The 26,525-nt window shown below is 42.3% G+C and overlaps 5 protein-coding genes across 6 annotated transcripts; 2 read left to right on the forward strand and 3 right to left on the reverse strand.

Moving 5' to 3' along the window:
* Positions 1-5,880: 5,880 nt before the first annotated feature.
* Positions 5,881-7,246, forward strand: cox6a2 (cytochrome c oxidase subunit 6A2). The gene is made up of 4 exons (XM_070847990.1): positions 5,881-6,031; positions 6,392-6,467; positions 6,751-6,893; positions 7,043-7,246. The coding sequence occupies exons 2-4, from the start codon at positions 6,392-6,394 to the stop codon at positions 7,130-7,132; spliced, it is 309 nt and encodes a 102-aa protein (XP_070704091.1). The 5' UTR covers positions 5,881-6,031; the 3' UTR covers positions 7,133-7,246.
* A 1,853-nt stretch (positions 7,247-9,099) lies between these two features.
* Positions 9,100-15,894, reverse strand: armc5 (armadillo repeat containing 5). 2 transcript variants are annotated; one of them, XM_070848597.1, is made up of 8 exons: positions 15,657-15,894; positions 14,984-15,485; positions 14,862-14,892; positions 14,633-14,743; positions 13,149-14,043; positions 12,243-13,039; positions 11,528-11,660; positions 9,100-11,382 (listed from the first exon to the last, which is right to left on the reverse strand). In XM_070848597.1, exons 2-8 carry the CDS (start codon positions 15,383-15,385, stop codon positions 9,873-9,875), a joined length of 3,879 nt encoding a protein of 1,292 aa, XP_070704698.1. In that variant the 5' UTR covers positions 15,386-15,485; positions 15,657-15,894; the 3' UTR covers positions 9,100-9,872. The 2 variants fall into 2 exon arrangements, with proteins under 2 accessions (XP_070704698.1, XP_070704699.1); XM_070848598.1 differs by lacking the exon at positions 15,657-15,894 and having other exon boundaries at positions 14,984-15,513.
* A 386-nt stretch (positions 15,895-16,280) lies between these two features.
* On the forward strand, positions 16,281-18,042 carry LOC139217096 (uncharacterized). Its single transcript, XM_070848379.1, has 2 exons — positions 16,281-16,416; positions 16,675-18,042. Exons 1-2 carry the CDS (start codon positions 16,323-16,325, stop codon positions 17,277-17,279), a joined length of 699 nt encoding a protein of 232 aa, XP_070704480.1. The 5' UTR covers positions 16,281-16,322; the 3' UTR covers positions 17,280-18,042.
* An 824-nt stretch (positions 18,043-18,866) lies between these two features.
* LOC139217136 (putative nuclease HARBI1) lies at positions 18,867-21,063 on the reverse strand. Its single transcript, XM_070848424.1, has 3 exons — positions 20,761-21,063; positions 19,917-20,148; positions 18,867-19,804 (listed from the first exon to the last, which is right to left on the reverse strand). The coding sequence occupies exons 1-3, from the start codon at positions 21,061-21,063 to the stop codon at positions 19,086-19,088; spliced, it is 1,254 nt and encodes a 417-aa protein (XP_070704525.1). The 3' UTR covers positions 18,867-19,085.
* A 533-nt stretch (positions 21,064-21,596) lies between these two features.
* elob (elongin B) lies at positions 21,597-25,659 on the reverse strand. The gene is made up of 4 exons (XM_070848380.1): positions 25,577-25,659; positions 23,983-24,117; positions 23,275-23,383; positions 21,597-23,086 (listed from the first exon to the last, which is right to left on the reverse strand). The coding sequence occupies exons 1-4, from the start codon at positions 25,577-25,579 to the stop codon at positions 22,974-22,976; spliced, it is 360 nt and encodes a 119-aa protein (XP_070704481.1). The 5' UTR covers positions 25,580-25,659; the 3' UTR covers positions 21,597-22,973.
* Positions 25,660-26,525: the final 866 nt, after the last annotated feature.

Below are 26,525 nucleotides of genomic sequence, written 5' to 3' on the forward strand. Positions count from 1 at the left end.
GTACTGAGCATAAGACAATAACATAACCCACGTCTGACTCATGACTCCCTCACCCATGATTCACCTCTAAACATTTATCTGTCTGCATGTTTGAGAGGACCCTATTAGATCAGATCCATAAGGAAAGTGTCAATTTTTCAAGACGAGATGTCAAAGCTTTGAAAAGAGGTTGTCGCAGTGAGACAGGGGCAGCACAGACTGTGTTGGCTCATTTACCCAGACACCAGTGTGAGAACAGGGAGGGCAGTGTCTGTGGAGGCACATCTGGATGGCAGTTTCACTGTAGACTGTCATGTGAGAAACACTGTCCCCCCCAACATATACATACAAATTACATTCTGTGTGTTTGTGTGCTGTCCTTATGTGTTCTCTAAGGATGATAGAGGAGAAATAAATCTCCTAAGAAAGGAGGTTTGGATCTTGACCTTGGCTGAGGGTTAAGGATAGACTCTGGGTTACGTTTAGGTACCAAACAGGATAAAAGAATTACTCTACAGAAATCAGGCCACTTCATTCCCAATTCAAATTTAACATTTTTTATCAACTGTATTCTCTCATGCCACAAGGGGAGCTTTGCAACTAAACAGAAAAGTAGATAGCATTAATGACTTACAATCATTTTCTCTACCTTCATGCGATCTATAGCATACATCCATTTTATTTTACACAAATCTGTAAATACATGATTAAGTTAGTGGAAGATGCTAAACATTGGATCACAGTTTTAGACATTAAGAGAGGTGCACAGAATGGAAAATTGCAAATCTTCAAACCTTTGGGGTTATTTTCCACTTAATGAGCTACTGAATTATCATTTTCACTTCTGTCTTCTTTAAAGTACTTTTGCCCATAAACAATAGTCAGGTTTATTATACAGCTAAATATAGCTCACCAGTCGCTGTTGTAGTATAGTCCATTGATTCCTTCTCCCTTAAAATAAACCAAAATGTTCCACAGAAACCACAAATATGAGCATAAGCACAGACTGAGGCAGGAGCACCATCTAAAACTGTATGCCTCTTAAACAAAGCAGCAACACCTGTACCTGATTACATTTAACTGCCCAATTAAGTCAAACATCTCAAACACAGATGCTCATCACACATCTAAATACTAATAATCACAAATACATGCATAGAACACTTTCACTCTTGAGCAAAAAAGTCTTGAATTGCCAACATTTTTCTTAGCTCAGGCACTGGAACAGTAGTGTTTATAAGTGGTTATATGATCTCCTTCTTCCAGCTTGTGAGACACTGTGGGCCACCTCCAGGGGGCTTAATATTAGCGTTCAGCTCTATGTAGCGTGTACACATGAAGGGAAGAACACAAAGACCTACAGGGTGATGGTGCTGGCACACTCCTCATGCTGAACCTGCATCTGGCTGAGCAGGTTGGGTCAGAAAGTGTTTAGAGCAGAAAAACTACAATAAATCAACCTCCCAGCCAAAGCAGCACATTTTGGTTTTGAAAACATTTTGACCGAAAATAGAGTCAATCAGGTAGTCTGTGAACTGTGATTTTATTCATTAATCAAAACAACCTGTTGGCAATAGCATTGGATTTTTGGTCATAAAGTGTCAAGAAGTGGATGGTGTTGTGTGGAAAACCCATGTTATTTATTAATGATAAATAAAGGAAATAATCAAACTCAATAGAGCTGTGAGGAACTGTGGAATAAGGTCACATAATGTAGCTGGCTTCCAGTAATTGCCGTCATTAATACACAGCAACCAGCAGCCAGCTGGCAGGTAGAACTAAAAGAATTCAAAAATACCTCGAGCTAGTCATTTGAAACTTGTTAGCGGTACTTATTGCTGTGTCAGACTGTAAGTAAACTACACTGCAGATAATAGACACTCTTTCCACCCGCTCTGTCTGCACAGACCTGCTGATGTGATGGACAGTGTATACAAGTTTCCACTGTAGAGTAACATTGGTCCTCACGCTCCAAATCCCCTGCTGTCTCGGTCCGGCTGGGACAATATTGATGGTGGATTCTGACTGCAGCCAGTATTACCCTACAGACTAGTCCAGTGGCAGAGTCGGGCTGTCTGAGGGGCCAGCTGCATGTGGTGGGGCACCAGTGCACAGAAAATGGTGATGTTTTTATGGTGAAACAATTCCAAGTCCTGATTAAGATTAAAATAGTTTTATTATGTGACTCAGACTTAAATTTGCAGTACCACAGTATACAGTACCAGACAGAATGTAACAAGAATTAGATAACAGCATCTGTAATAAGATTCAGTCATGAAAGTGCAAGTGCAGGGCAAATTTCAGCATTCAAGTATTTTTTATGTTTTTCATCCTGGTTTGTTCCTTGTTCAAAACTACATAAAACATTCTGAAATGGTCTGCATGAAGAGCAGAAAAACAGTAATAACTTCAATACAGAGCTTTGATGTGAGCTGCTCTGAAGTGAACGCAAGTATATGGTAGCTAAGTGCCCAGAAAAGAGAGAGCCACACAGATTTACAAGGGAGAGACAGGACGGACTGTTACAGCTGGCACAGGCTGTTTTCACCTCTGTCCAACATCACACACACTTACTGCATTGCACACAATCCACAGTTGTCTTTCTCTTGGCATGAAGTATACACAGACGAGTGTGTGGGTGTTAAGGGATGTTATAGAGGGTAAACCCACCAGAGATCAGTTTGCGCACCATTTTTACTTGCAAACACAGTTTTCCTTCACTTTAAGATGACTTCAATCCCTTATTCTGTAAATTAATAATCTACGTAAGTGGTGTCAACTGATTATAAGAGGACAGAGTTAGGTTATTTACACACCATCCCGTGTCTGTCCTGTGCACTTTGCTGTGTTGAGTCTACAGTATTTCCTCCGGCTGCTGAGTGTGTATAAACACCACACCCAGTGATGGAAATGCTGTACTTCATCACGTTCAGGTAGAAAACTTGTTGAATAGGTTCATTCTGCATGTGGCTGTCCATCATTCTGGCAACAAAAAAGCTGCTGTGTTTAATATCGGAGAGGCATTCAGCTTAAGATGGGGAAGTTATCTGTCCTGCTAGAATGAGTCATGATGAGGAGTGGATGTCATAAAAAAATAAAGATAAACTGGAGGTCATTAATTTGAATGGTGCAGGGTAAAATAACACATTGAATGTTCATAATTAAATAAGAATAACATTTTTTAAAGCACCAAAGCATGTTGGTGCAGTGTTTGGCACTGTTGCCTCACAGCAAGAAGGTTCTAGATTCAAACCTGCTGGCCGACAGGTTTGTGGTTTGAACCTTGAACCTTTCTGTGGGGAGCTTGCACGAGTTTTCTCTGGCCTCCTCCCACAGTCCAAAGGTTAGGTTAATTGGTGATTCTAAATTGCCCGAAAGTGTGAATGGTTATGCGGCTCTATGTGTCAGCCCTGTGATTGGCTGGTGACCAGTCCAGGCTGAGCTCTCCGCCTCCGCCTCCGCGATCCTTAAGGATAAGCGGTGTAGACAATGGATGGATGGGGGGATGGATGGATGGATTTTTCAAATGGCACAAACTGTCAAGTTTGTTAACTTTAGTTCATGTGTTTTTCTCTTACTTCCTGTTTCATTGTGGCATTCAACTTCTCCCTCTTGTTTCAGGACCCTTACTTTCCTCCTTTTGTATCAAGCGTTCAAGCATCTTTAGTCAGTGTTAGTTAGAGTTTCTTGTAGTGAATGTTTTTGAATTTAGTCAGTTTAGTATCCATTTGTAACTATTTTTTGTCTGTTTTTGGTGCCTTGTCCTAGTTGTATCTTGCGCAACATTAAAGTGCACCTTTTTCAATCTGTTTTGCCTTGTCAGCTTTTGAGTCCTCCTCTGTGTGCTTCTGGTTGTAACACAAGGCAACAGCAACAAGAATAGTGTGTATGTCAGCAGCTCTGTGAGGCTACTGAGGAATGGTGGTGCTTTGAGCTAACTTCAACATGCTAACATGCTGGTTTAGCATGTGTAATGTTTACCATGTTTGCATGCTAACATTTGATGTTTGACGTCATGTGCAGCTAAATGGGGTTGTCATTGGTTTTGTAGATGAAATCATGAAAGTATTAAACAAATTAACTTTGACCCGATGATGAAGGAAAAGTTGAAGTGATCATTAAAATTATTACGATTCATCGTCTGGGGACCATGAATGTCTGAGCAGAATGTGCAGGGTTAGAGTTATGGTTAGTCAGTGATTGACACTGCATTAGAGACTCCTGCTGTACCAATTGGTTGTTCTATTCAGGTTCGGAGGACTCTTGACAATTTGAGCAAATATATATATATATATTCTTTATAAAAGTTACCAACTGCTGCTTTAAGGGAAAACCATTAATGTCTGTACAAAATGTCATCTCAATCTCTCCAGTTGTTGTTGCTAGCATGGCTAAAAAATAATAAAAGCCTTACATTGACTTTGTAAACTTCTATATTCCACATATCTCATTTCTAAGTGAATACTTTCTTACAGATACATGATAGTTAGGTTCTGCCTTACATAGGCTGTGCATATTGGAAATGGAGCTATGATCTGAATTGCATGTCTGTAGCTCCAGAGGCACACCTGCAGCACATACATACCTCAATGTGTCTATCTGCCAGAACATGTCTGTGCACAGTCTTCAAACTGGGATGGTGTTTAACCTCTGCCCACAATAACACAAGTGCTAGACATTCAGACTGGCTGCTTGCATGACTGGCTGACATCACTGTTGGCTCTGGCTGCTGTTTGCACGGCAGCCTGAAGCTGCCCAGACGGAGACGACAAAGGCATTGCTATTAGTGTGAAAATCACAAAAAATGACAAGTCAGACTTGAGACAGTGCTTTTTTAAAAAACATATGTATACAATAATAGAATGAAAAGAATTTGAAAACTACATTTCATATGTTGTTTCAATGTTATATTTTTGGACTAAAATGTAAAAGCTGTGAAATGGACTTAGCTCTGTCAAATGTAATACATCTCAACACAGCTCTGTGCAGGGAAAACAGCCGAAAATCCAAACATATGACAAAACTTTTATTCTAAATGTTATACAGAGTCATTTCAGCAGTCCAAAGTAATGAGCACTAACCAAGAGGAAGGAACCTCATTGCAGAAGTGAGCCTGTGTAAGAACAGGAGTAAGGACAGTGCACTCAAAGCAACACTACCCCACCTGGTGGACAGCATGCCTTTTTGATCCAGTGTTTTACATGTTCTCTTTCTCTCACACGCGGCCACAGTTCTGATGAAAAATCAAACAAATCTAATGTCATGCATAGGCTTAGTGTGACATCATTAAAACGTCTTCATTCGGGTCTTCATGCTGTACTATGGCGTCCTTCCAGTCTTTTCAACGACTCAAAGCGCCTTTACACTCCATTCACCTGTCATTCATACTGGGGCAATCGAAGTGGGAGGAGATTATTCTTTCACACACATTCACACTTGCTCCTGAAGCACAACTTCAGGAGCAAGTTTGGGGTTCAGTGTCTTGCCCAAGGACACTTCAGCACGTGGACTGGAGGTGCCATCAAACCACAGATCTTACGATCAATAATTAATACATTTAATAATGTAAATAAACTGGAGATTAGTCTGCACCTGTGACCCACAACTGAGCCAGAGGCACCTTCAGTGCTGTTAGGACTGAGCTTTCAGTGCTGCTCATCAACTGAAACCAAAAATGAAAGCTAACACACTGATAATGTCAAAAACCTGAAAAGCCTTCTCCATTAATGTGCACCATTAATGAGGATTAATCAGCCTTCTGCCCTTATTTCAGTCTTTGTTATGCAGGCAGACTGTCCTCAGCAGCATCAACACACCTCCTCCCCTAACCTCTTCCTCCTTGTCACATATCAGCCTGCCTTGCTCTTGCCCAAATATAAACTAAGTTTCTTGGCTCAGGGATTGAAAGGAGGCGGAGTCTGACACACTGAGTTCAGATCAGGACAGACTGAAGGACAAACAAGCAGGACGGAGAAAACTAAATGAGCAACGGGTTCGCGGGAAGAAATAAGAGAATAATAAAGCATATTGGACTTTGAGTGCCTGAAGAGCAGTACGTTTTAACTTTATTTTCTTGTATTTTAGTTACAATAGAGATACCACCTCCCTTGATACAGAGCAACACAAGTAGGCCAGGCCTCAACTGCATACTGCTTTTAATGTTTGTTTATAGAGGGCTATATGACAGATTTCTTCTGGAAATGACTTTATATGTTAGAAATATGTGCTGTTTAAATGGCTGTGTATAAGTTCTGTTAGCTATTTTAACATTGGTTTGTTGTGTGTTTTGGCTTAGTGTAAAGCTTATGGGGGCCCTGTTGATATTATAATAAATAGAGAGAGAAACTTTGTCATGGTGCATAACATTAAACTATACTGCAAATGTTTCTTTTCTCCCTCTCTGCCCCTACAGATGTCTCTGTCACCAACTGCCTTGGCCGCGCGTCGGGTGTTTGCTGCTGCGGCACATTCAAGCCATGACGGAGGAGGTGAGTGTGTCTTTACTGTAACTATCAACTAAATACAGCAAACATGCATCAAGATTCAGAGCTTCTGTATGCAACTGCACCTCTGAGTCACGTACAGTTGCAGCCTTTTGTTGAACATTAACTGAAATGTCTGCAGAGCTGGCAGCTGTCCTACATGTTCATGCTCCTTGGCAAACCATCAAGAAATATATTTTATTATTAATATGGACTCTTCAGAGACACAGCTGCTAAAATGTATTTTTTCACTTTGCTTCGCTCATGTACATGATTTTGTTTTTCACAGCACGGACCTGGAAGATACTGAGCTTTGTGTTGGCCCTTCCTGGTGTTGGTGTCTGCATGGCAAACTCCTACATGAAGCTGCAGGCAGAGTCGCATGAACAGCCAGAATTTGTACCACATGCTCACCTGCGTATCCGCACTAAGGTGAGTTTCACCTTGCCTCGCCTGTGCCCAAACACTCCTACTGTTTCAGCAGGATTTACAAAATACCACCCCTCAGGACAATATAGAAACGGTACAGGATGAATATTAATATTTTTGCCTGACTTATGTGTTCATGTATCTCCCTCTAGAAATTCCCCTGGGGCGATGGAAACCACTCTCTGTTCCACAACTCTCATACCAATGCTCTGCCTGATGGCTATGAGAGCTCCCATCACTGAGAGGATCAGCCACATTTCTCAGCTGTGTTTCCAGTCTGCCTTGTACTTGGCTTAATAATACTAACGGAGGGGCAAAGCAGCACCCCGACAGGAATAAAACCACTTTGTGCTCTATTTCAATGAGTGCCACTTGTGTTATTTAATTCACACTCAAGACTTGCATCTAAATGTGGTTTTGAGACAAAAGGTTCTACATCTCATTATGCACACCACATTCTACTATTTGTTCACTATTAAGTGTCACAGCAGAATGCATTGTAATTTCTTATGGTGTTTTTTTATATACTACCACTAGGGAAGGCCAAAGTCAGAATTGTTAAAATCCTGCACATTAGTGCTTTTTCAATCCCCAAGTATCATCAGCCATTGAAACACAACACCATGAACTGGAGAGTTGAAACAGTGGTCTCACAACCTATGGAGAGGCTCAGTGATTGTTTAGATACACAGACTGGTCTGTGTTAAAGGAATCATGCAACGACTTAGATGACTTCACAATCACTATTATGTCTTAGATTCATTTATCAGGAACTGTGTCCAAGCAGTGACTGTGTTTAGTGACAAGTCATGGTAGAGCAGAGAGGTTACAATGTTAAGCAGGAACAAAAACAATGCGTCCAAAGAGGGTGATACACAATTCTCCAAATTCACTAAATATGGATTTGAGCAGGAAGCACAGAGGGCAGAAGCCACTTACACAGACAAGCTGCAGAGGAAGCTTCTGCACAAGGACAGTAGGAGCAGTGTTTGGCATGGCTTCTGGCAAATCAACTATATGGCCAAATAATCAGCCTGTAACGATGACCCTAGGCTACCTGATGAATTTAATAAATTCTGCTGCTGTTCTGAAAAAATCTGAGCCCGCCAACAACTGCCTACAACAGAACATGGATGAACTAAAGAACTTTTGGTGGACTTCGGTAAAAATCAGGAGAGCTACAAACAACAGCCTGGTGCTAGAGACAGAGGATCATTTTAACTTCCTGAGGATTAAAATCTCCTTCTTCCTGAAATGGGAAGAAAACTTCACCACCATTCAGGAGAAAGCTCACTGAAGACTGTTCTAAAACAGATTAGGAAATTTGGAGCATCAAGGGTAGCAATGTTCTACAGGGCAACAATAGAAAGTGTGTTCACTTCTTTCATAACTGTGCATTTCTCTCTTAATTATACCACATCCACAATAAGTGGACAGACTGGAAACAGACTCCTCAAACCCGACCAACCCTCTATTCAATCATCTCCCTTCAAGTAAGAGACTTTGTAGTATGAAGACCAGAACACTTTGCTGCCACAACAGCACTTACCCTGAAGCGATCTGCATCCTATAAACTTCAATGACTGTGTAAACAAGCACATGCACTTTAATTTATCACTTTGAGTGCAAGGGCCACATGCTTGCATTAATTGTATTTTTACAGGATGATTTTATGGACTCTTCTATGTGGTTCTATGTTCACTGTTGTTGAACACACTGAGACAAATTCCAAATCACCTGTTAAGTTGATATGGTGATAAGTTATTGATTCTTGATATCTTTAATATAAAAAGAAGGCTGGCAATAATCTATATTTTTCATATTGTCAAAAAATGGAAAAGACCAAAATAAATCGAACTTATTTACGAGTATCATACTTTTCTGACATGTTTCTTCGTTCCAATGAGGCCACACTATCCATTTTCCACATCCACATACACCATCTCGCTGCTACAAATAATAGAGTATTAATCTGCCACAGAAAATAGTCCCCATAAAATGCAATAGTTACACCAGTTTGAGTAATGTGCTAAAAACTACAGTGCCCAGCTGTAAAATGTTTCATTTTTTGAAAAAACAAAACATGTATTCATGATGCCTTTTTTAAGATTTACATGTTCAGTAATGTATGGGCTGGGAGCAGAGAGCCGCAGATGATGAGAGACAAAATAACACATCCCATATAAACATTGCCAGCCATAACCTTATCCATAATTAAGCTTGCATTTATTAGCATTAGCGCGCCAAGTGTTATACAAGTGGAACATTGGCCTTGTGTGTTGCATTAGTCTTTACAATTCATCCAAGTTTTGTGGCAACACAGCCATTAGCTGCTTCACTCTCTGTTGTGCAATTAAGACAGTATAACTGACTGACAGTCACTGACAAGAAGAAACTGAAAGCAAAGTGATGTTCCAACAATATATTCAGTGGCATAAATTAATATGAGACAACTGGAATCCATACACTGTATATCTTCTAATCCATAATGTCTCTATGTACAAAATAAACAACTGGCACCTAGACCAACCCTGATAATTCCAGTACTTCCAGCTAAATGACATTTGTCAAATGCATTATAGACACTTGCTCAGACTTTTCCATAAAACAAAAAAGAAAAAAAAATTACAATACAAATGTCATTTGAAGTTAATCGAACAGTAAATTATAACACAATTATGTCATGCTGGGACGGGCTACACTTTATATCGGATTACATCAAAACTAAATAGAAATGTATGCTTCCAGTTTATGAAAATAAACCAGTCCGTTGTATTAGTGCTGAAGAAATTCATACAGCATGTTTTTCAGGTAATCACACTATTGTTATAACCTGCACTTGCACTTTTCAGATAATTAATATGAGAAATTCAATGGCAACTTTTCTAGAAGCTTACAACAACCCTCAAAGTTGACTCTTGATTCATCGGTGCCCTATGAATTCATGCCACCAACCACTCCACTCAATATTCCTCTCCTTGATCAGCTCAGAGCTTCTGTGGCCAGACTTAGCAGATCCTGTTTCAGGGTCTCTGTACAGTCGGCATCTCTGGCAAGTCTGCGAAGACAATCACCAACAAGGAAGGTTGGCAAGGAGGGCCGAGGACAGTCCTGACAGCCCAGCAGCAAAGTGAGGCAGGCCCTTCGCAGTGCTGGGTAGCTGTACCGCTGGGAAAACCAGTATACTTGGGGTATGAGAGCAGTCACGGTCTGACCTCCTGCACTGGCTTCTGAGGAAGAAAGCGAGTGCTGAGCTGCTGATTTCAGTAGCTGTGTTAAACTTTTTGAGTTCTTTGGTCTTAACTTCAGCTCTTCTGGATAAAATGATTTGTCTACCACTGAGGAACAGCTTGATTTGGAAATCGGAGTGACACTTTTGATTGTCTTATGGTCTGAAGCTGTATTGAATCCTCTGCTAGCCTTTTGAACAGTTCCAATGAAAGTGGCTTTATTTCTGTCCGTCTGGTCTGGGGAGCTGTTTGGTTTCTGCGTCTGTGCCGGTGAATTTGAAACTGTTTGCACCTCAAAACCAGTCAACTCTAACTCAGATGTTCGAGTGGCCAGGTTGTCCTCAGCAGACTCAAGGCATTCTTGGTCCATTTTAGATGTAGCCTTTTCAGCTTTGTTCTCTGTGGGAGCTGATGCAGCTCGACTAGCAGCTTTGGTGAAGCAGGTCAGGAGAAGAGAAACACAGAGATCCTCCAACTCTCTCTGCAGCTTAGTGACCAAAAACCGGCACGCTCCAATCATCATCTCACCTAAAGCTGTTTTTTGGAAAGCCAAGTCTTTTCTTGAGTGATCCCCCGTCTCTTTATGGCAGATTCCCAGTCCTTCGTGGACCAATGTGTCCAAAATCTGACAGTGTCCTCTCCTCTCTCTTTCATCACTTTCCCTTGTCGTTTCTGTGTCCTTGGTGAGTCGACATCCATGCAGGTAATGCAGCACTGGTAGCAGCATACCTGTGCTGACATCCTTAATGCGGATGGCCTCTCCCGCATCAGACTGAGCTTCTCCAAATCCACCTCTCAATAGAGCCCAAAAGTATTCAGAGCTGACCCCATCTGTTCCCTCCACCCCTGCTACAGCCTCCCTGTTGGCTGGGACCTGAGTCCCGTCATCCAGCAGCAAGAGGAGGTCAAAGTTCGAGACTCCATAAGGACAGACATCAGCCAGACGAGGCTTCTTCGAGGGAGGGGGTAAAACCATGTCAATTTTATTGACTGTTGGTGTTGTAACTGGATTTAGAGGCTTTCTGTCAAACTCCATTTTGATGCCACCCATCAGGGTGGACAAGCACCCAATCAGGAGGGAGAAGTACAGCGAGCGGAGCTGAGAAGTCAGGGCTGAATGTGGTGAATTAAACCAATCCGAAAGCAACCGTCCACATTCAGCGGGGTGGTCTTCATCGTCATCATCGTCATCGTCAATTGGCTGCAGAGCCAAGAGCAGCCCACCGCTGTCCAGAAGAAGCTTCTTCAACAGGGACTTGTTGCTGTTGGATGACAATGCTATTCACTAAATTGATAGTAAACTAATCACATAATACACACAAACACACACACACACACACACACACACACACACACACACACACATACATACATACATATATATAGCCAAAAAGATGTACTACTCACCTGCTGATTAATGGCAGAGACAGCGCACAGTTAATCTTGTCAGTCTCAGAGCCTGACAGCATCACATGGGCCAGAACCCCAGAGCCAAATCCAGACTCACACTGGACACGCAGGTTATTAAGAAGAGCAAGACCTACAGACACAGTCACAGAGTACAATTAAAAACTGCTCTTGTATAAAACAACACAATATTGTGTTTATATAAAGGCTAGTTCTTGAATATTATTCATGTCAGAGGAACTGACTAAAGAGAGTCATTAAGTGTTTTTGCTGTCATGGCGGACTGCTGACTTTGTTTTTAATGCCACATCTATCCCTGGCCTTGTGTGGCCTCACATGAAAATTATTCCAATGAGTTCCACACAGTCACATTTACAAATTTTTACAAGAATTACGAGAGAGAGAGAAGAGAGAAAAAGAGGGCACTGGTATCCGATTGGTAGTTGTTAATGGCAGATACTGTACGTTGAGGTACTGGGAAATGGAGAGTTGGATAGGTGCCTCTGTAGTCAGACGAATTAAATTTAATAATCCAAGTAATAATATACAAAATACTACTAATAATACAAGAATAACAGAACGTAAACTCTCTATAACTTTCACAGGACCGTAAGCATCTGTAGGTTATGTTAACATAGCTATTTTAGAACATCTACAAGGTTTGTGGGTTGAACAAGTTAATGTGTTGCAGATAAAGATGAGATCTCAAGCTCACCCAGCTGTTTTATTTTTGCTTTCACTCTGTCCGTCTGCCTCTCCTCTCCCTCAAATCCTCCTCCTCTCTGGCAGAGATGGTGATGAATGAGTGCGACCGAGCCGGTCCGGACCAGCGCCTGCAAACAGTTTGGGTTGCAGCTCAGCCGACAAAGCATACGGAGGCACCTGCTGCTGGGGTCCTGGTGCTGGGTGAGGTAGTAGAGCAAGCCGGACATCACGCCTGAGCTGACCAGAGCAGCACTTGGGTCGGTGGCATGGGAGAAGCGTGACAGCAGCAGCAGGATGGGTGACTCGGGCGTCCAGGGTTCAGGGTGGTAAGGGTGGTGGTAGGCCATCGGGCGGGACACAGATGGAGGGGTATCAAGAGTGACTTTAGTCAAACAAGTTGCTGAATGAGCACGCTGCCTCCTTCTGTGAGGGGATGAGAATTTTGTTGGAGAGACTGGTGTTTGGGTTGTTTTAGTGGGAGAGGAGATAGTGGAGGAACTGGGCTGAGTTTGGGGTGAAAGCGCACTGGAGGGTTGAGGACTTGAGGGAGGCGCAGCAGTGATTTTCAATGATGATGACAGTTGGAGCTGGGCTGAGGAAGATACGGGGGAAGGCTGCGCCGCTTTTTTAGAAGTGTTGGGGGAGACAGGGTTGGATGGAGAAGAGGAAAGAGAATCAGGGTTTGGGGAGGAGATTTGAGGGGATGAAGATGGTGGGATCTGAAGAGTCCCCCATTCTCCTTCAACACCAGAGGAATCCAGCAGGTCACCTTCTGAAGAGATCAGTCCCTCAGACACCAACCAGGACCTGAAGAGAGAGCAATGCATCAAGCATGTAGATAAACAATAGAAAATAATAGGGTAATAAAATAACTCACAGGGAAAATAGATGAACCTGTGCTTTTCATTTTCCATACCTGAGACTTAAAAAGCTTGATGAACATAGACCTTGCTCCCTACCAGCCTCCTCCTTCTTGTAGCCATCAGGAGGAGGAAAGTCAAAAGAGTCAAAACATGTTGAGGGCAGGAGCTCATTGGCAGACATGCTGGAGGAGAGGCTCACATCCATCTTGTCAGCAGACTGCTCCTCGCCCCTGGTGAGCTCAACTAGTCGTGCAACAAGCAGAGGGACCAGCCCAAACTCTTGTAACTGTTCCATAGCAGCTTCATCAAAAACAAAGTCTACACAGGCTAGGATGGCTAGTCGGGAAAGGGGGTGACTCTGATGGGCAGCCAAAAAGCCAATCAGCACCTCCAGTCCACCACTCTCCTTCACCTTGGCCCGGTTGACCGCCTCCTTGCAGCACAAGCACAGCGCCTTGAGGAAGACTCCAGACTTCAGTGGGTCCCTTTTTATCTCCTCAGTGAACTTCTCTATGACCCCCAGTGACCCCACGAGAGGGCGCAGGCAACCTTGAGAGCACATGTTGGCCAGGGTTTTCAGCGCCAACTCCTCAAAAGGTTTACCAGACTCCCCGGACACCATGACACTGAGCTGAGCGAGGACTCCAGAGCGGGACACCTCCCTGGCACATTCAACGCCACAGCCCCTGGTCAGCTCGTGGAGGGTCCTCAGCGCCGCCCGCCTCAGCCCCTGCGGATATTCTGGTGCAATGAGATGAGCGAGAGCAGATAAGGTGCCTTGGGTGAGCAAGGACAGGCGGTTAGTGGGCGTATCTGAGAGGTAGAGGAGAGCCCGAGCAGCCGACTGAGCGCACTCCAGTTTAGAACAGGGGTATTTAGCTGGAGCTGCTGTGGGGGAGGACGGGCCAGACGGAAGAGACACACATAGTAGGAGAAGAGGAACACCACCTGTAAAAAAAAAAAAGAAAAAAAAAGAAAAAGTATGTCAAATTATGCATCTTCGCAAAAAAGTATAGACAGTCCCTATTTTAGGCACACGTGATCTTAAAGCGATAAATCATTCGGACCTCTTGACTTGTGACATGTTTACCTTCTATCCACTAATAATGAACAATCAGAAGATCAGAATGCTGTGCTGCTTCCCTTATTAGCCTTAAAATGTCAAATTTGTGGCACTGATCTACTTAACTTGTTTGTACTCGAGGAAAAATAGATCGAATCTACGTCCAATCCAAGCGAGTCTCATCTGAGCGTACGCTTCAATGGAAGGGATATCATTGAAGAAACTCTGACTTTTTATACAAAAGAGCTAAGTGTAAAACTGTAAATATCATACCACAAATACTACTGGACCTGACCCTTAGTCCACTTGTGATCTTTTTTTCAGACCTTCAATGATCCAACATTATAACAACTGCTGCTATTCAGCTGCTACTGCACTACAAAGGTATCATTTCCCCTCAAGTAGCATTTGAGCTGCACTTCATTTTAAATGTTGAAAATGATGCAGTGGGACACAGTAAAGTTTCAGACTTACCAGCAGAGTGGATGAGTGAAGAGCTCTCTGGATCCATGGCCAAGTTTCCCAAAGCCCGGGCTGCTCGGTTCTGGACCGTCTCCAGGGCCATATTTCTCTTCAGGATCTCCACTGAGACAGTCAAAATTACATTTTTCAATATTTGTGAAAATACCAATGTTTTCACAAGTGATAAAGCTAATTCCAGAAAATGTTTAAAAGTCCTAATTTTCAGATGTAAATTACTCACCCACAATAGTTATTCCATCAAGCTTACGAACCTGTAGGACAGACATTTTAAATGTGAGCAATTTAATCGGTGCTTTAACAAATAAAGTGTTCAATCCCTTTGTATTATTCTTTCTTTCTCACCTCTACTCGTGTCTCCAGCTCGGTGCAACAGTTTGCCAGGATGCTCAGAGCCAGGTCAAGGGTTTTCCTGGAGCACTCTGGGTGTTTTAACAAGTCCAACAGGGGCCCAAGACCACCATGAGTTCTGAATCTGGCAATGCCAGCCTTGTCACCCTTAATGTGCTGCGTCCGGATTGCAACCAGGGCTCGCCACTGAGAGGCTCTGGACCTCTTGTCCACTTCTCTGCCACAGTCTGCATCAGCCTTACCATGCCTGTGATGTTCAGCCCCCGGTCGGGGTTTAGACAACTGGGCCAAGCACCAGGTCAAAGAAGACTCTGGTGATGATGATGATGATGGGTGTCCTTCTCTGGAGGGTGCTCGAGACTGTTTCCAGTCACCTTGAACAGGTGATGCAGCCATGGTCCCTCTGCCTGGGCCAATTATCTCAATTCCTCCCCCTCTCAGTTTAGATTGACATTATACACACTGTGGAGCATCACTGTACGTTTCCAGCAAAACACTGAGAAATTAAATAACATGTCCTTTCAATTTAAATTCTTAGCTTGCTAACTCGACTGATGAATGTATGCACTCATTGAGTTCGTTCGTATTTTTTCAAAGTTTCCACAAAAATAACATTTTGGTGTGGTCAGAAAACTACAGATACCATGGAAAAGGAAAGTTGTACCACCTGACGCCGCACTCACTGACGGGAGATGGAGTTCCAACAGCTTCGTTCCACTCCCTAAAAAACAGGCCTACATCGTGAGGAGGCCGAACAAGCGTTATTCTACTGAATGGATGTGTATTTGCTCAATGTACCATATTTTTACACATCAAATGACGAATTAAAGCTCTATTTGATCAATGTGTTGTTACCACTGGCCGAATAAATTTTGTGAAACAAAATGCAATCGCCTGTGTTAGCCGCTAACGCCATCTTTAGCCAAACAACAAAACAGGGGCGGTCGAGGGAGGGAGCAGGGAGTGAAGAGGTGGGTCGGTTAGATATATTCTGGGACTTGTAGTTCCAATCTCGCTGCCGTCTCCTTCCGCTGGTGCATTTCTTCGCTTAGAAAACTACATTCCCCGTGGCGGTGAAAAATGGTAGCTTGCGCTAAACAAATCGCAGCGTTTAGGGATTGTAGTTTAGTTGGTACGTCAGAAAACTCAAAACGCCCAGTTGTATCTGCTAAAATGGACTTCACTTCCCGAGCTGCCAAGTGACGTTGTTATAGTCATCGTTTTACTCGATGCGAGAAGACGCATCGGTGCCTTTGAGAGGTTGTTAAATTCCACGATAAACACATCGCTAATAAAAAAACAACTTTGACTGGAATTGTAATGGTTTAACAAAATGGAGGTAATCGAGACAATCGTGATACAAAGTACTGAAGTGGAAGGAAAAGAAACGGTCGTGTCCAGTGTGGACGCCGATAAAAACAAAGCAGGTTAGTACCCGAAGTTGAACAGCTTTCAACCAGTCATCGCATGAAGCGAGGTAGCCCTGATGAGTGCGCAGTCTCTGCCCATTGCAGTGATTATACACAATGCAATGTCATTTACATTCATGAGAATTTTATCTCGCCTTGTAACGTATGATCTCAAGTTGGTGTTTCAGTTAAACAAGCTGTATCAAACTGAGTTAATAGACGTTAAAAACAGATGAATTTGTCAATGACATGATACACTTGTGTTTGTCTCTCAAGAATTTATATGGACACTGCAGGCTACATGGCACCTTGTCAACACTCGCCTGGAAATGGATCAGGCTTTTGACCAGCCAGTGTGCAAGAAGAAGAAACTGTGGGAGATGGTGGCAGAGAAAGTGAACGCCAAACTGAGGGAGTCAGAGGTCACAGATGTCACAGTGAAGGCGTACGAGTGTGACCTCAAGTGGAGAAACATGCTTGCCACATACAGGAAGAACGCTGAGAGGGCCAAGAGGCTTGGGGTGGTCAGCGTCCACTGGGAGTTCTTCAAGGCCATGCACGAGGTCCTGGGGAAGAGCAGGGAGGAGATCGAGGCCCAGCGAAGGGCCAAGCTCAGTGGGACCAGGGTGGGCAAGGCCATAGCCAACAAGAGGTTTACCCCTATCCTACCCACACCTCCTGCCACAGCCGCTCCCTGTCCCTCCCGGCCTCCGCAGGACGTCCTGCAGCTGTACATGGAGCTGCAAGAGAGGAAGATGAACATGTGGGCCCAGCAGAAAGCCCTGGAGGAGAGGAAGATAGAGGCCATTAACAACCTGGCACAGGCCATCGCCAGCCTGGCTCAGAAGAACAGCACACAGATGGCAAAGGATGGACATTAAGCCAGAAGAGATTTCCATATATGTGTTGTTTCCTCTCACCAAAAACTGTTCAAATGCTGCACAAGGAAAACTATTTAAGTATATTTGCTATGTACATTTCAGCTGTTACAGTTTTAAGAGTGGGTCGGCCAGTCTGAATTCTGTAGAGCTGAGCAGCAGAAAGAGAGAGTTCATTTTTCAGAATGAATGAAATTACAAAAGGTCAGAAACCAGGACCTGAGACACAGACTTACATATCATACGCTGGGCAGTTCTTGTTTATACTGTAAGCATATTCCATGCCACCTCAAAGTCGTTTTTTTTCTGTTGCCAACTGATGTAATCATCACTTATTTTTATATCCACCTAAATAAAAGCGTTACAGTTGGCTGATGTTGGTGAGAGAAAAAACTAGTCACAAAGATTAACATTGGCATCCTACCATCACTATACCAGTTATTAATATAAAATGTCAACATCCTAAGCAAGAGTAGAAAATTTACTTTTTATCATATACATGATCAAACTGAAATAATAATAAACTAGAATTATTGTGACAAGATTAGCTGTTCAAGAGAAATCATAATTTAAGCTTAAACCCGACATCTTCAGTGAAAACAATACACATTATTACGCTGGTAATGATTCTTAGGGAGTTTCAATACCAGTATTCACAGACCCGCTTGGAAGCTTGTCACTGTAACCCTGATGTATTTATTGGCACTTTTTTATCAGACCGGATGAGCAACTTAACCATGTTTTTCAATAAACAGCCCTTCAATTAATACTACCTTTATTAATGTTTTGTCCACCACCATTCACATTTATTTGGTGGTGGACAGAATATTAGAAACTCTTTTTCCCTTGACTGTTTTGTTGTGAAATGTTTAAATCGGATATATTGTCATGGTATTGTGTCTCTTTACACACCCATGTTCTGCCTTGAACTGGAGCCACTGGAGCCAGAATATTTTTAGAATTATGTCTTCACTGCCCCCAAGTGGTCACAGACAGGAACTGCAACGTCGCCTTTTTTCGCATTTGATTCAATATCGGCGTAATCAATATCTATGAACAACTTATTATTAGTATGATTAGAAATGACACTAACATCAGTTTTGTAAATAACTGTGTTACCAGACAGTAATTATAAAGCCCTCCTTTAGTTAAACTGGTTCATTGCGTCACAGTGGTCATAATAGCTTACACTCACTTCCGGTTTTGATTATCAAAATACATTTCATCAAACGGTATATAGGATTTAATGCTGTTTATTCATTTTCTCTGGAAAATGGTTGTTTGTTCCTTTTGGCACCCCGTAGTTTCCAAGGGCTTGGGAAGACTAACTTCTTTATCAACCAGTAGTCGTTTCAGTAGATGGTAGTTTTCCATACCAGTATGCTGCTATCACAGAAACAGATTGTCTGTGACATGCAGTTTTACTCTAATGAAGAGAAATACTAGAAATGTACTGCCACCTGCATCTGATTTTTTATCAATCCTTCAGTCTAGTTTGAGTAATTACAGCTTTATTTTTTGTATTAATAATTTAAAACAGGAGAAAATGTTTTGTAAAAACTGCAAACTCTTGGTCTGATGTCATCATTTGCCGTGCCCATTATGATAAACCCCAGTAACAGATTAATATTCTCTAGATTTACTGTGGGACATGGCTCATTTGCAGCAAACGTATCTCTGATGTCTGATAGTAATGAGACTGTTGTGTGCAGACAGACCCAGACAGTCAAGATCTTGTTAAAATAAACCTTTATCATACAGAACTTGTTTAAATCGAAGAATGCTAGTTTTCCAGCAGGCCTCATCACATCATGTGCATCCAGAATCAAAGTTTTTAAACAACAAATCCGAGATGCCATCACGTCTGTGTATGCCCTCGTCGTCTAGCTCCCCCTCCCCTTCTCTGGTTATGGCTTCCTCGATCTCAACTTCTCCTTGAACCGCTTGTCCGATGTCCAAAAACACATTGTGCAACACACAGGCGGTCAGCACGACAGCTCTGGCTCGATCGTAGTTTCCAATATCCAGATATCTGAGCCTCTGAAATCGGGTTTTCAGGTTGGCAACAGCCTGGTCCAGGATTTGAAAATGCTCCTGCAGTGTCCTGTTGAACAGTTCCTCTCTTGGTCTGAGACTTCCTGAGTACGGAGTTAAAATCTGGGCAGTGAGTGGGTAGCCGGCTCGGGCCACGAGGCAGGAGCCAGAGGGCATCAGCTCAGGATGCTGTGTGAGTTTGTCTCTAACAGAGCTGCCTCTGTCCAAGTCTGATCCTTTGCTGATTCTGCAGTGTAGGAACCGGCCTTTACGGTCACATATGAGTTGAAGGTTTAGCCAAGAATCGGGATGGGCCTCCTTCTTCATCCTCTTCACCTCAGGCACTGTGCTTTCGACATCATGTTTTCCTATTGGCAGGCGAATAGGGATTCGAGTGTGTCCCAACACTCCCAGGACCTGAGGGACACCCTGCTGCTCCTCTTGCTCCTTCTCAAGACTAGAAAGTGGGAAAAGGGCCTGTACAGCCTCCCTGCCTGGAGAAAACAGAGGAAACACCAATACTATTATCATTCTCAACCACTTTTGCACTGAAATGACTGACAGCACGGTGCTGATCATCTACTAACAACACGGAGGTCAACACACCGACTGGCCATCTGATCTGCCTCTCTTCCATCGTGTTGACGCGCTCACAGAAAGAGAAGAAGATCCTGTGGATGTTTCCTTTCTCCAGGTGGAAGCGGCGGGACACAGAGCGGTAGCTGATGCGCTCACAGAGCAGAGTGAGGGACAGCAGGACAGTGTGGGAGACGGACAGGCGAGCTCGGCCCGCCATTCGAGCCCTGAATTTGGAGCTTTGAAGCAGGTCTGCGATGTGCTGATGAGAGGAAAGAGAGGAAAAACATGTTACAGTGGCCAACAGGACATCAACAATGACTCCCTGCTTAGTTTCTTAATGATTACACCAAAGACTCCATGTCACAGAAGGCAGCAAACACAATATTTAGGTACTTGTAGTTTGAGTATTTCCATTTTTAGCTACTTTATACTTCTACACTACATTTTACTCCATTTATTTGATTACTTAAGTTACTAGTTGCTCTGCTTATTGAGATATAATAGAAAATATAATAAATCAATGTAATTATGAAAGAGAAAAAGACTTTCCTAATTTCATGGTCAAATTCACAAGCTACCTGGCAGTATATTCAGTAAGAAATAAGCAGTAATGTACACATTCATGCATCAAAACCTACAGATCAATAGTTTAATACAGAATATTTAGTAATGAGACATTCTGCATGAGTATTTTTACATTTTGTACTTTAAGGATATTTTGATGCTTTTGCATTTTTACTCAAGTAAAATTTTGAATGCAGGACTTTTACTTGTAACAGAGTTTTTCTACACAGTGACATTATTAGTTCAAGTTAAGCAAATGTTGTGGGTGTGCTGCAGGACCGTCAGTAGGCCGGAATAGAGAGGACACCTTCACTGCAGGACTGTCCACACTGTCCACACTGTCCACAGGCTCTGGCGTCTCTTCTTCTGAGGGACTCAATGCTGTCTGTAAAACCTGAGGCTGCACATCTACTCGATTCTGCAGCAGCTGGACGTATACAGCAGGAGAAGGCTGCGTTTTGAGTTTTGCCATCAGGTCAGCTTCCAGGGTCTCCTCCACCGCCTGGTCCAACCGCTGCTCCAGCTCGCCCGGAGACAGAGGCTGCCACTCCCGCTCCACCATGTCCAGCACGGCTCTGCCCGCCGATAAAACACACTCAGCGACGTCCATTTCTGCCGGCTATAGACTACATCCCCATAGTCAGTGTCAAACCAGAGGTCTTCGTGTCTTCGTGTCTTCGTACTCGCAAGAGTTAAACAAGTTATCTGTCGCAGCAGAGACGGGGATCGCGGACTGACGTCGCGAGCAAAATGCTAAGCTAGCCTGCAAGCTAACGTACGCTGCCTTCACGTGCTGTAGGAAAGTTTGAAGACACTTCAGTGAGACGTTTAGGTTGAACGAGTTCAACATTTTGTAAATACATATATTGTAACATTTATATTGGAGGTATTTTAAGCAGCTGTTTTCTTCTTTTCATCCGTTTTTAATACAAGTATAAATTTAATTTCTTTAGGTTTTGGAGTGTTGATTGGGCAGAACAAGCAGTTCCACTCTATCCCATGTCTGGGAGGCAATCAGTTGGAAAACAGTTGTGGTCCTACTTGAGTACATTTTTCATACATCTTTGCTGATAATGATGATGATGATAATAATAATAATAATGATAATAACAAAAGCATAGAAAAAAGCACAGTGCACAGGAGTGAAAAACAGTTGTTTTAATGTTAAATCAGTTACAAGTGCAACTTTGATCATGTCCCACTGTTTAACAGCCTCAAATTGCAAATGCATTAATGGCAATAATTTCATTCAACGCCCCCAGGTCGCAAAACACTTTTGTAACTGATGGAGGACTTCTGCCTTTAAACTGTAGTTTTCTAGGTCAGAAGACCCAGTGTTATGCTTTAATCTGGCATTTTGATGTGGAGTTCATTTCTAATTTAACTTTGATTGTAGGAAAACAACATGTATTAAGGTATTAATAGTGTAGAATACAGCACAAGTTGGGGCATGAACTAAATCTCGCAGTGATTCTGGGACAATGGAGAGTCAAATGTGCAGCCCACTACTCACAGGCACAGTTCATTAACTCATCACATGACAAACTACCTGTTTAACTTAAAACGGTTAATGTTTACTCATCAACATCTCCAAGATGTCATTGGCTACAATCAAACATTGGAGAGGAAAGTTGGTTAGTCCCCACCTTTGTTAGCAAGGTACAAAAAAAAAAAAAAAAAAAAATCAACCAGTATTCATTCATTTTTGATTGCTGCTATGTCTGACGTCATGTTATTTTCAACACCAGGTCCTCGCCAGCATCTCGTGTGTTGTAAGTACCCCCGACTGAGTGCATTCAGTCTCAGTAACTTCTGTGAGCAGCTACAGTAGGAAATCTACAACTACTGATTGGTAAAGTACTAAGAAATGTTCATCTTAATGCCAGATCTTCTGCCAACAAGTGAATCTATTTTATTTCAGATTCATATTGTTCAAAAGTTTTTGAAATACAGATAGTAACTTAGAAATTCACAAGCTCCTAGCTATTGTTGCAACACATATCCAGGCCAAAGACCAAAAACATGTTAAATCCTAGTAATAGTTTAATGAAGAAACACACAAACATAAAAGCCTAAAAATGTCACACCTTATCAACTCCCACGTTTAAGCCAGCAAAATAAAAAAAAGACAAGTAAGGCAGCGTTAACCTTACCCCAAATAAAGACTAATTAAATACGAGGTACAATTCTTTATGTTCAGCCTTTACCAATCCCACAGATGACTGACAGTGTCGTGACAAGTCCGTCAAGTATCTCTGAAGGGTCTTGTGTGAAATTATCAATTTATCTAGCATGCGTTCACCGATTTCAGGACAAATGAACCACTTTGAAGCACCCGCCTTCAAATTTACAACAAAAGGGGGGTCCACATTTTGTAATTGTATATGCCCAGCTGAAAATTTGTCATCGGTAAGGTAAAACTCACCCGCTGAGGCACTGCTTCCCAAAATCCAACCCCTCCCCCCCATGCATCCTCCCTCCGACCCCCTGTTTGTCCCTCTGGTTTCCCCGTCCCCTCCCTCACTGTACAGCCTGCTCGTTAGCTGTGCTGCCCGAGTCCTGGGGCTTCATGACGTCAGGGAGCTCTGGGGGAGTGGAGAAAGACTCGATCCTCAGCTGCTCAAATGAATCATCTGAGAGAGAGAGAGAGAGCGAAAACCCACAACATAAAGTAAATGAAACCAGGGCAGAAATCCGAGTTACTAAAGTTCAAAACAGAAAGAGTGGCTTGAAATACAACAGGTGAATGAATGGGGCTGTGACTAAAAACTAGTGACTGAAATGGTCAAACACTGGGCTGAATAAAAAGTGAACTACTTACCACTCAGACGGAAAGCTAACCCCACCGTGGCTGGAGCTTGAGGTCGGGCTGTTTGATTTGTGAAGCCACAATTTCCAAGAGTTTGACTGTCGTTAAGCATTACATCATCCTGGTGAAAAAGAAAAAGATAAAAGTAGTTTACAGCCAGCTGTTCATTCACTACACAGTGCACACTGTCAGCCTTTCCAGAGATGGTGTAATGCTGTTTGCTGTATCATCATACAGAAATCCTGCTCATTGATTTGTAACATGTGCCCATGTAGGTCTAATACAACAAGACATATTAAAGACATAAACAATATAAGGACTGCAGCTAACTAGCTTCATATTTGAGAGGCTGAAACCGAATATTTGGCATTATAGCTCGAAAAAATGATTACCAATGGTTGTCGATTCATTTTCTGTCCATCTACAGATCAATTCATCAACTAATTGGTGCAGCTCTAAACAGTAAGGCCAACCGGCAAACTTAGACAGATTGTATTGATACACTAAATATAGTTTCATACCAGCCACCCCTAAACTCTCCTCAGACAGTGCTGAATTAAGAATGTGAATTCTAATATTTTTCTATACATTGCTTGGACGGTTATGAGCAACAACAAACCAAGAAACTGTTACCATATGTACAAACACGTGAATGCATATTGCCAAACAAAATTCCCAACAAAGAAAACTCTGATCTTAAAGATGCTCCAGTTCACTTACCTTATAAAGCCTCTGATCTTCAGGTGGCCTCTTTAAAATGCCTTCCACAATGCGCTTCAGTTCATAGACTGTGGTAGACTCTTTGGCATCTGTGAAGATGGTCGTCTTGTGACGTCTGATCATTAGAAACACGTCCTGAAGTCAGATCAAGTGACAGAAGAGAGTGGAAATGAGACAACAATGACTCCTGAGAATATTCACAATAGAAAAACTTGACCTTGTATGAGTTTTATCAAACAAGATGTTGTAAACCTCTAAAGGCATCTAACCATGGAACAGCTCATTCATGTTGTGTTGTTTGAACAGCAAAGACTTGAGTAAGATATGCTGCATCTATAATAACATCATCTATTCCAAAGAAATAAACCCCACCAAGAAATGAAGCTCATTGTGGCGTGTTCATGAGTGGTTGTCTCTATGATACACCTCCAGAGAAAATATTGATCAGTTGAAGTAAAAGCATATGGGTAATGTGCACCATATAGGTCAAAACCCTAAAGCATACTCACCTCTGAGCCAGGACACTAAAGGATGGCCAAAGCAGAGCCCTGACACAAACCTCTTCATACATTAGCTTGATGTAGTCCGAACATTTCATAATAATGTAGACCAACAATGTGGCATGTTAAATCGACTCTACCTCTAAAAATGTAGAGTCTCGTTGTACAAAGATCTATTACTGCTTCAGTTTCAGTGTCAAGTCAAACTTCCACTTCCACTTCTGCCAAACGTCAGAGCAAATTACTTCGTATTTTGCTTCTTATTTACATACTTCAGCTCCTCGTATTAGCTAGGTTTCTACAAAGCTAAATTTGAAAACAGACTGGTGAAGCTAACAGTGACAGTAGTTATGGGATTCAGTTTGCCTAGGTTTGCTGATAGGTCGGGTTAGGTTTCTAAAACAAACCCAGCTCTAACGTTACAAAGTTTACGCCAACCAAGGTGTTTAAAGACCCACGATGCGGCAGCTGCCAGCTAACGTCACGACGAGCTAGCTTAGCTGTAGCGACTAAGGTGGTTGTTCAATCAACTGTTAGCCAGTAGCTTCCTCAATAGCCTGGCTATGGACGTTTAGGGCCACCAAGCAAACACTAAAGTTACTAAACATACGGTCTAATGTTAAAATAGCTACACATATTTGTTGACAACATCTAAGTTCATAACAAACGTTATATCGTTAATCGAGCTACAGCAGCTACTGACAACTTTAGCTAGTTAGCTCCTTTACTGCTAGCTAGGCATTTGATCAAAACCAGTTTGTCGATTGAACAGTCACTTAACCAAACAATGTTAGTTTGTGTCTTTTAGTCCGGACCCTTCTCTGCTAACCTTGATATATCGACTTGAGTATTATAATCAAATGTCCAGCTAGCCATGAGCTAGTATGTTGACGTAGGGATGCTAGCATACGATAGCAAGGGTTAGCTAAACAAAGGCATAAGCTTATGGAGGTTCGCTTTTTGGGACGAGCTTGGGTCAGCTAGTGACAGCATACATTTTAACACTTTGGAAAAGACTTACAGACTGTGTAAAGTAATATTTGGCTAGGCAACAAGCCATAACATTTAGAACTGTATGTGTTTTCCTCACTCACCATTTCTTTCGGTTGGTTGCACTCTGAAAAAAAAACGCCTCCACTGCACAGCGATGACTGTGAGATCACAGCAGCGTCAGACGGCCACAACTGCAACTCCAAAACCAGCCAGCAGGTGGAGCACCTTCTTCTTCTTCTTCTGCGGATGGCGGATCGCAAACAACTTGAAGATACATACCGCCATCTACTGTGCAGGAGTGTTCAACGACACATGATTTCAACTTTATTTCATATATCCTACCCACCGACATTGTATTATACAAATATTCAACTTCATTAAAATTTACTTTAACTTTAAAAAAAAAAAAAGATGTTTTGTTTTAAAGGTGTTTTAATCAAAATATAACTCAAGTAATTTTGGTTTCTGACTGGTGTATTGGCATTGTTTTATCATATAATTTATAATCCATGTTTCATAATACATCCCTGTCATACTCATGTCATCACCACCTCTTATATTGCATATCTCCATACCTCTTATATGCAGTACTGTATAAGCCTGCAAACTGAATGCTGAAACTGAATTTTTGCTTGAAGGCACTTGATCCAATATGAAAAACTCTATTACTGGTTGAAGAAATGTGGAAAAGCTGTTTAGTCAAACAGTTTGACTAATGTGCCAATTACTGAGCCCTCCTGTCCACCAATGCCTTTTCTACAGCAAAGAAAACAACTACAACACTCTCTTTACATGTGTTAGGAAATAGAAAATATGCATGCACGTTTGTTAATACATTTTTATGTTTATACATTTATGCTTTATTATCATGAAGTTTTAGCCTGATGCAGGACTGTGTGATAGTTGCTGTGACCTTTATACAGACCAAAGAGATGTGTGTTGGTGTAGGATGTATTGGACTGTGGTTGCATTCTTGAGATAAAGAAGAGTTCGAGAAGGCCTTGAACAGTGAGAAGTCAGCGCACCTGAGTTTCTCACCAACCGCCCCTG

This window comes from Pempheris klunzingeri, chromosome 17 (genome assembly GCF_042242105.1).
Source record: "Pempheris klunzingeri isolate RE-2024b chromosome 17, fPemKlu1.hap1, whole genome shotgun sequence".
NCBI classification, from domain to species: Eukaryota; Metazoa; Chordata; class Actinopteri; order Acropomatiformes; family Pempheridae; genus Pempheris; species Pempheris klunzingeri.

What these genes read in the sequence shown, in the direction of transcription:
- cox6a2 (XM_070847990.1), top strand. Translation starts at nt 6,392, where the DNA reads ATGTCTCTGTCACCAACTGCCTTGGCCGCGCGTCGGGTGTTTGCTGCT. An exon ending in TTCAAGCCATGACGGAGGAG is followed by an intron (nt 6,468 to 6,750) that starts GTGAGTGTGTCT and finishes TGTTTTTCACAG; the next exon opens with CACGGACCTGGAAGATACTG. An exon ending in ACCTGCGTATCCGCACTAAG is followed by an intron (nt 6,894 to 7,042) that starts GTGAGTTTCACC and finishes ATCTCCCTCTAG; the next exon opens with AAATTCCCCTGGGGCGATGG.
- armc5 (XM_070848597.1), bottom strand. Translation starts at nt 15,385, where the DNA reads ATGGCTGCATCACCTGTTCAAGGTGACTGGAAACAGTCTCGAGCACCC. An exon ending in TGATGGAATAACTATTGTGG is followed by an intron (nt 14,744 to 14,861) that starts GTGAGTAATTTA and finishes TGACTGTCTCAG; the next exon opens with TGGAGATCCTGAAGAGAAAT. An exon ending in AGCAAAAATAAAACAGCTGG is followed by an intron (nt 11,661 to 12,242) that starts GTGAGCTTGAGA and finishes CTGTGTCTGTAG; the next exon opens with GTCTTGCTCTTCTTAATAAC.
- LOC139217096 (XM_070848379.1), top strand. Translation starts at nt 16,323, where the DNA reads ATGGAGGTAATCGAGACAATCGTGATACAAAGTACTGAAGTGGAAGGA. An exon ending in CGCCGATAAAAACAAAGCAG is followed by an intron (nt 16,417 to 16,674) that starts GTTAGTACCCGA and finishes TTGTCTCTCAAG; the next exon opens with AATTTATATGGACACTGCAG.
- LOC139217136 (XM_070848424.1), bottom strand. Translation starts at nt 21,063, where the DNA reads ATGGACGTCGCTGAGTGTGTTTTATCGGCGGGCAGAGCCGTGCTGGAC. An exon ending in TGGACAGTCCTGCAGTGAAG is followed by an intron (nt 20,149 to 20,760) that starts GTGTCCTCTCTA and finishes TCCTCTCATCAG; the next exon opens with CACATCGCAGACCTGCTTCA. An exon ending in GCAGATCAGATGGCCAGTCG is followed by an intron (nt 19,805 to 19,916) that starts GTGTGTTGACCT and finishes TGTTTTCTCCAG; the next exon opens with GCAGGGAGGCTGTACAGGCC.
- elob (XM_070848380.1), bottom strand. An exon ending in AAGATCAGAGGCTTTATAAG is followed by an intron (nt 23,384 to 23,982) that starts GTAAGTGAACTG and finishes CTTTTTCACCAG; the next exon opens with GATGATGTAATGCTTAACGA. An exon ending in GTTAGCTTTCCGTCTGAGTG is followed by an intron (nt 23,087 to 23,274) that starts GTAAGTAGTTCA and finishes TCTCTCTCTCAG; the next exon opens with ATGATTCATTTGAGCAGCTG.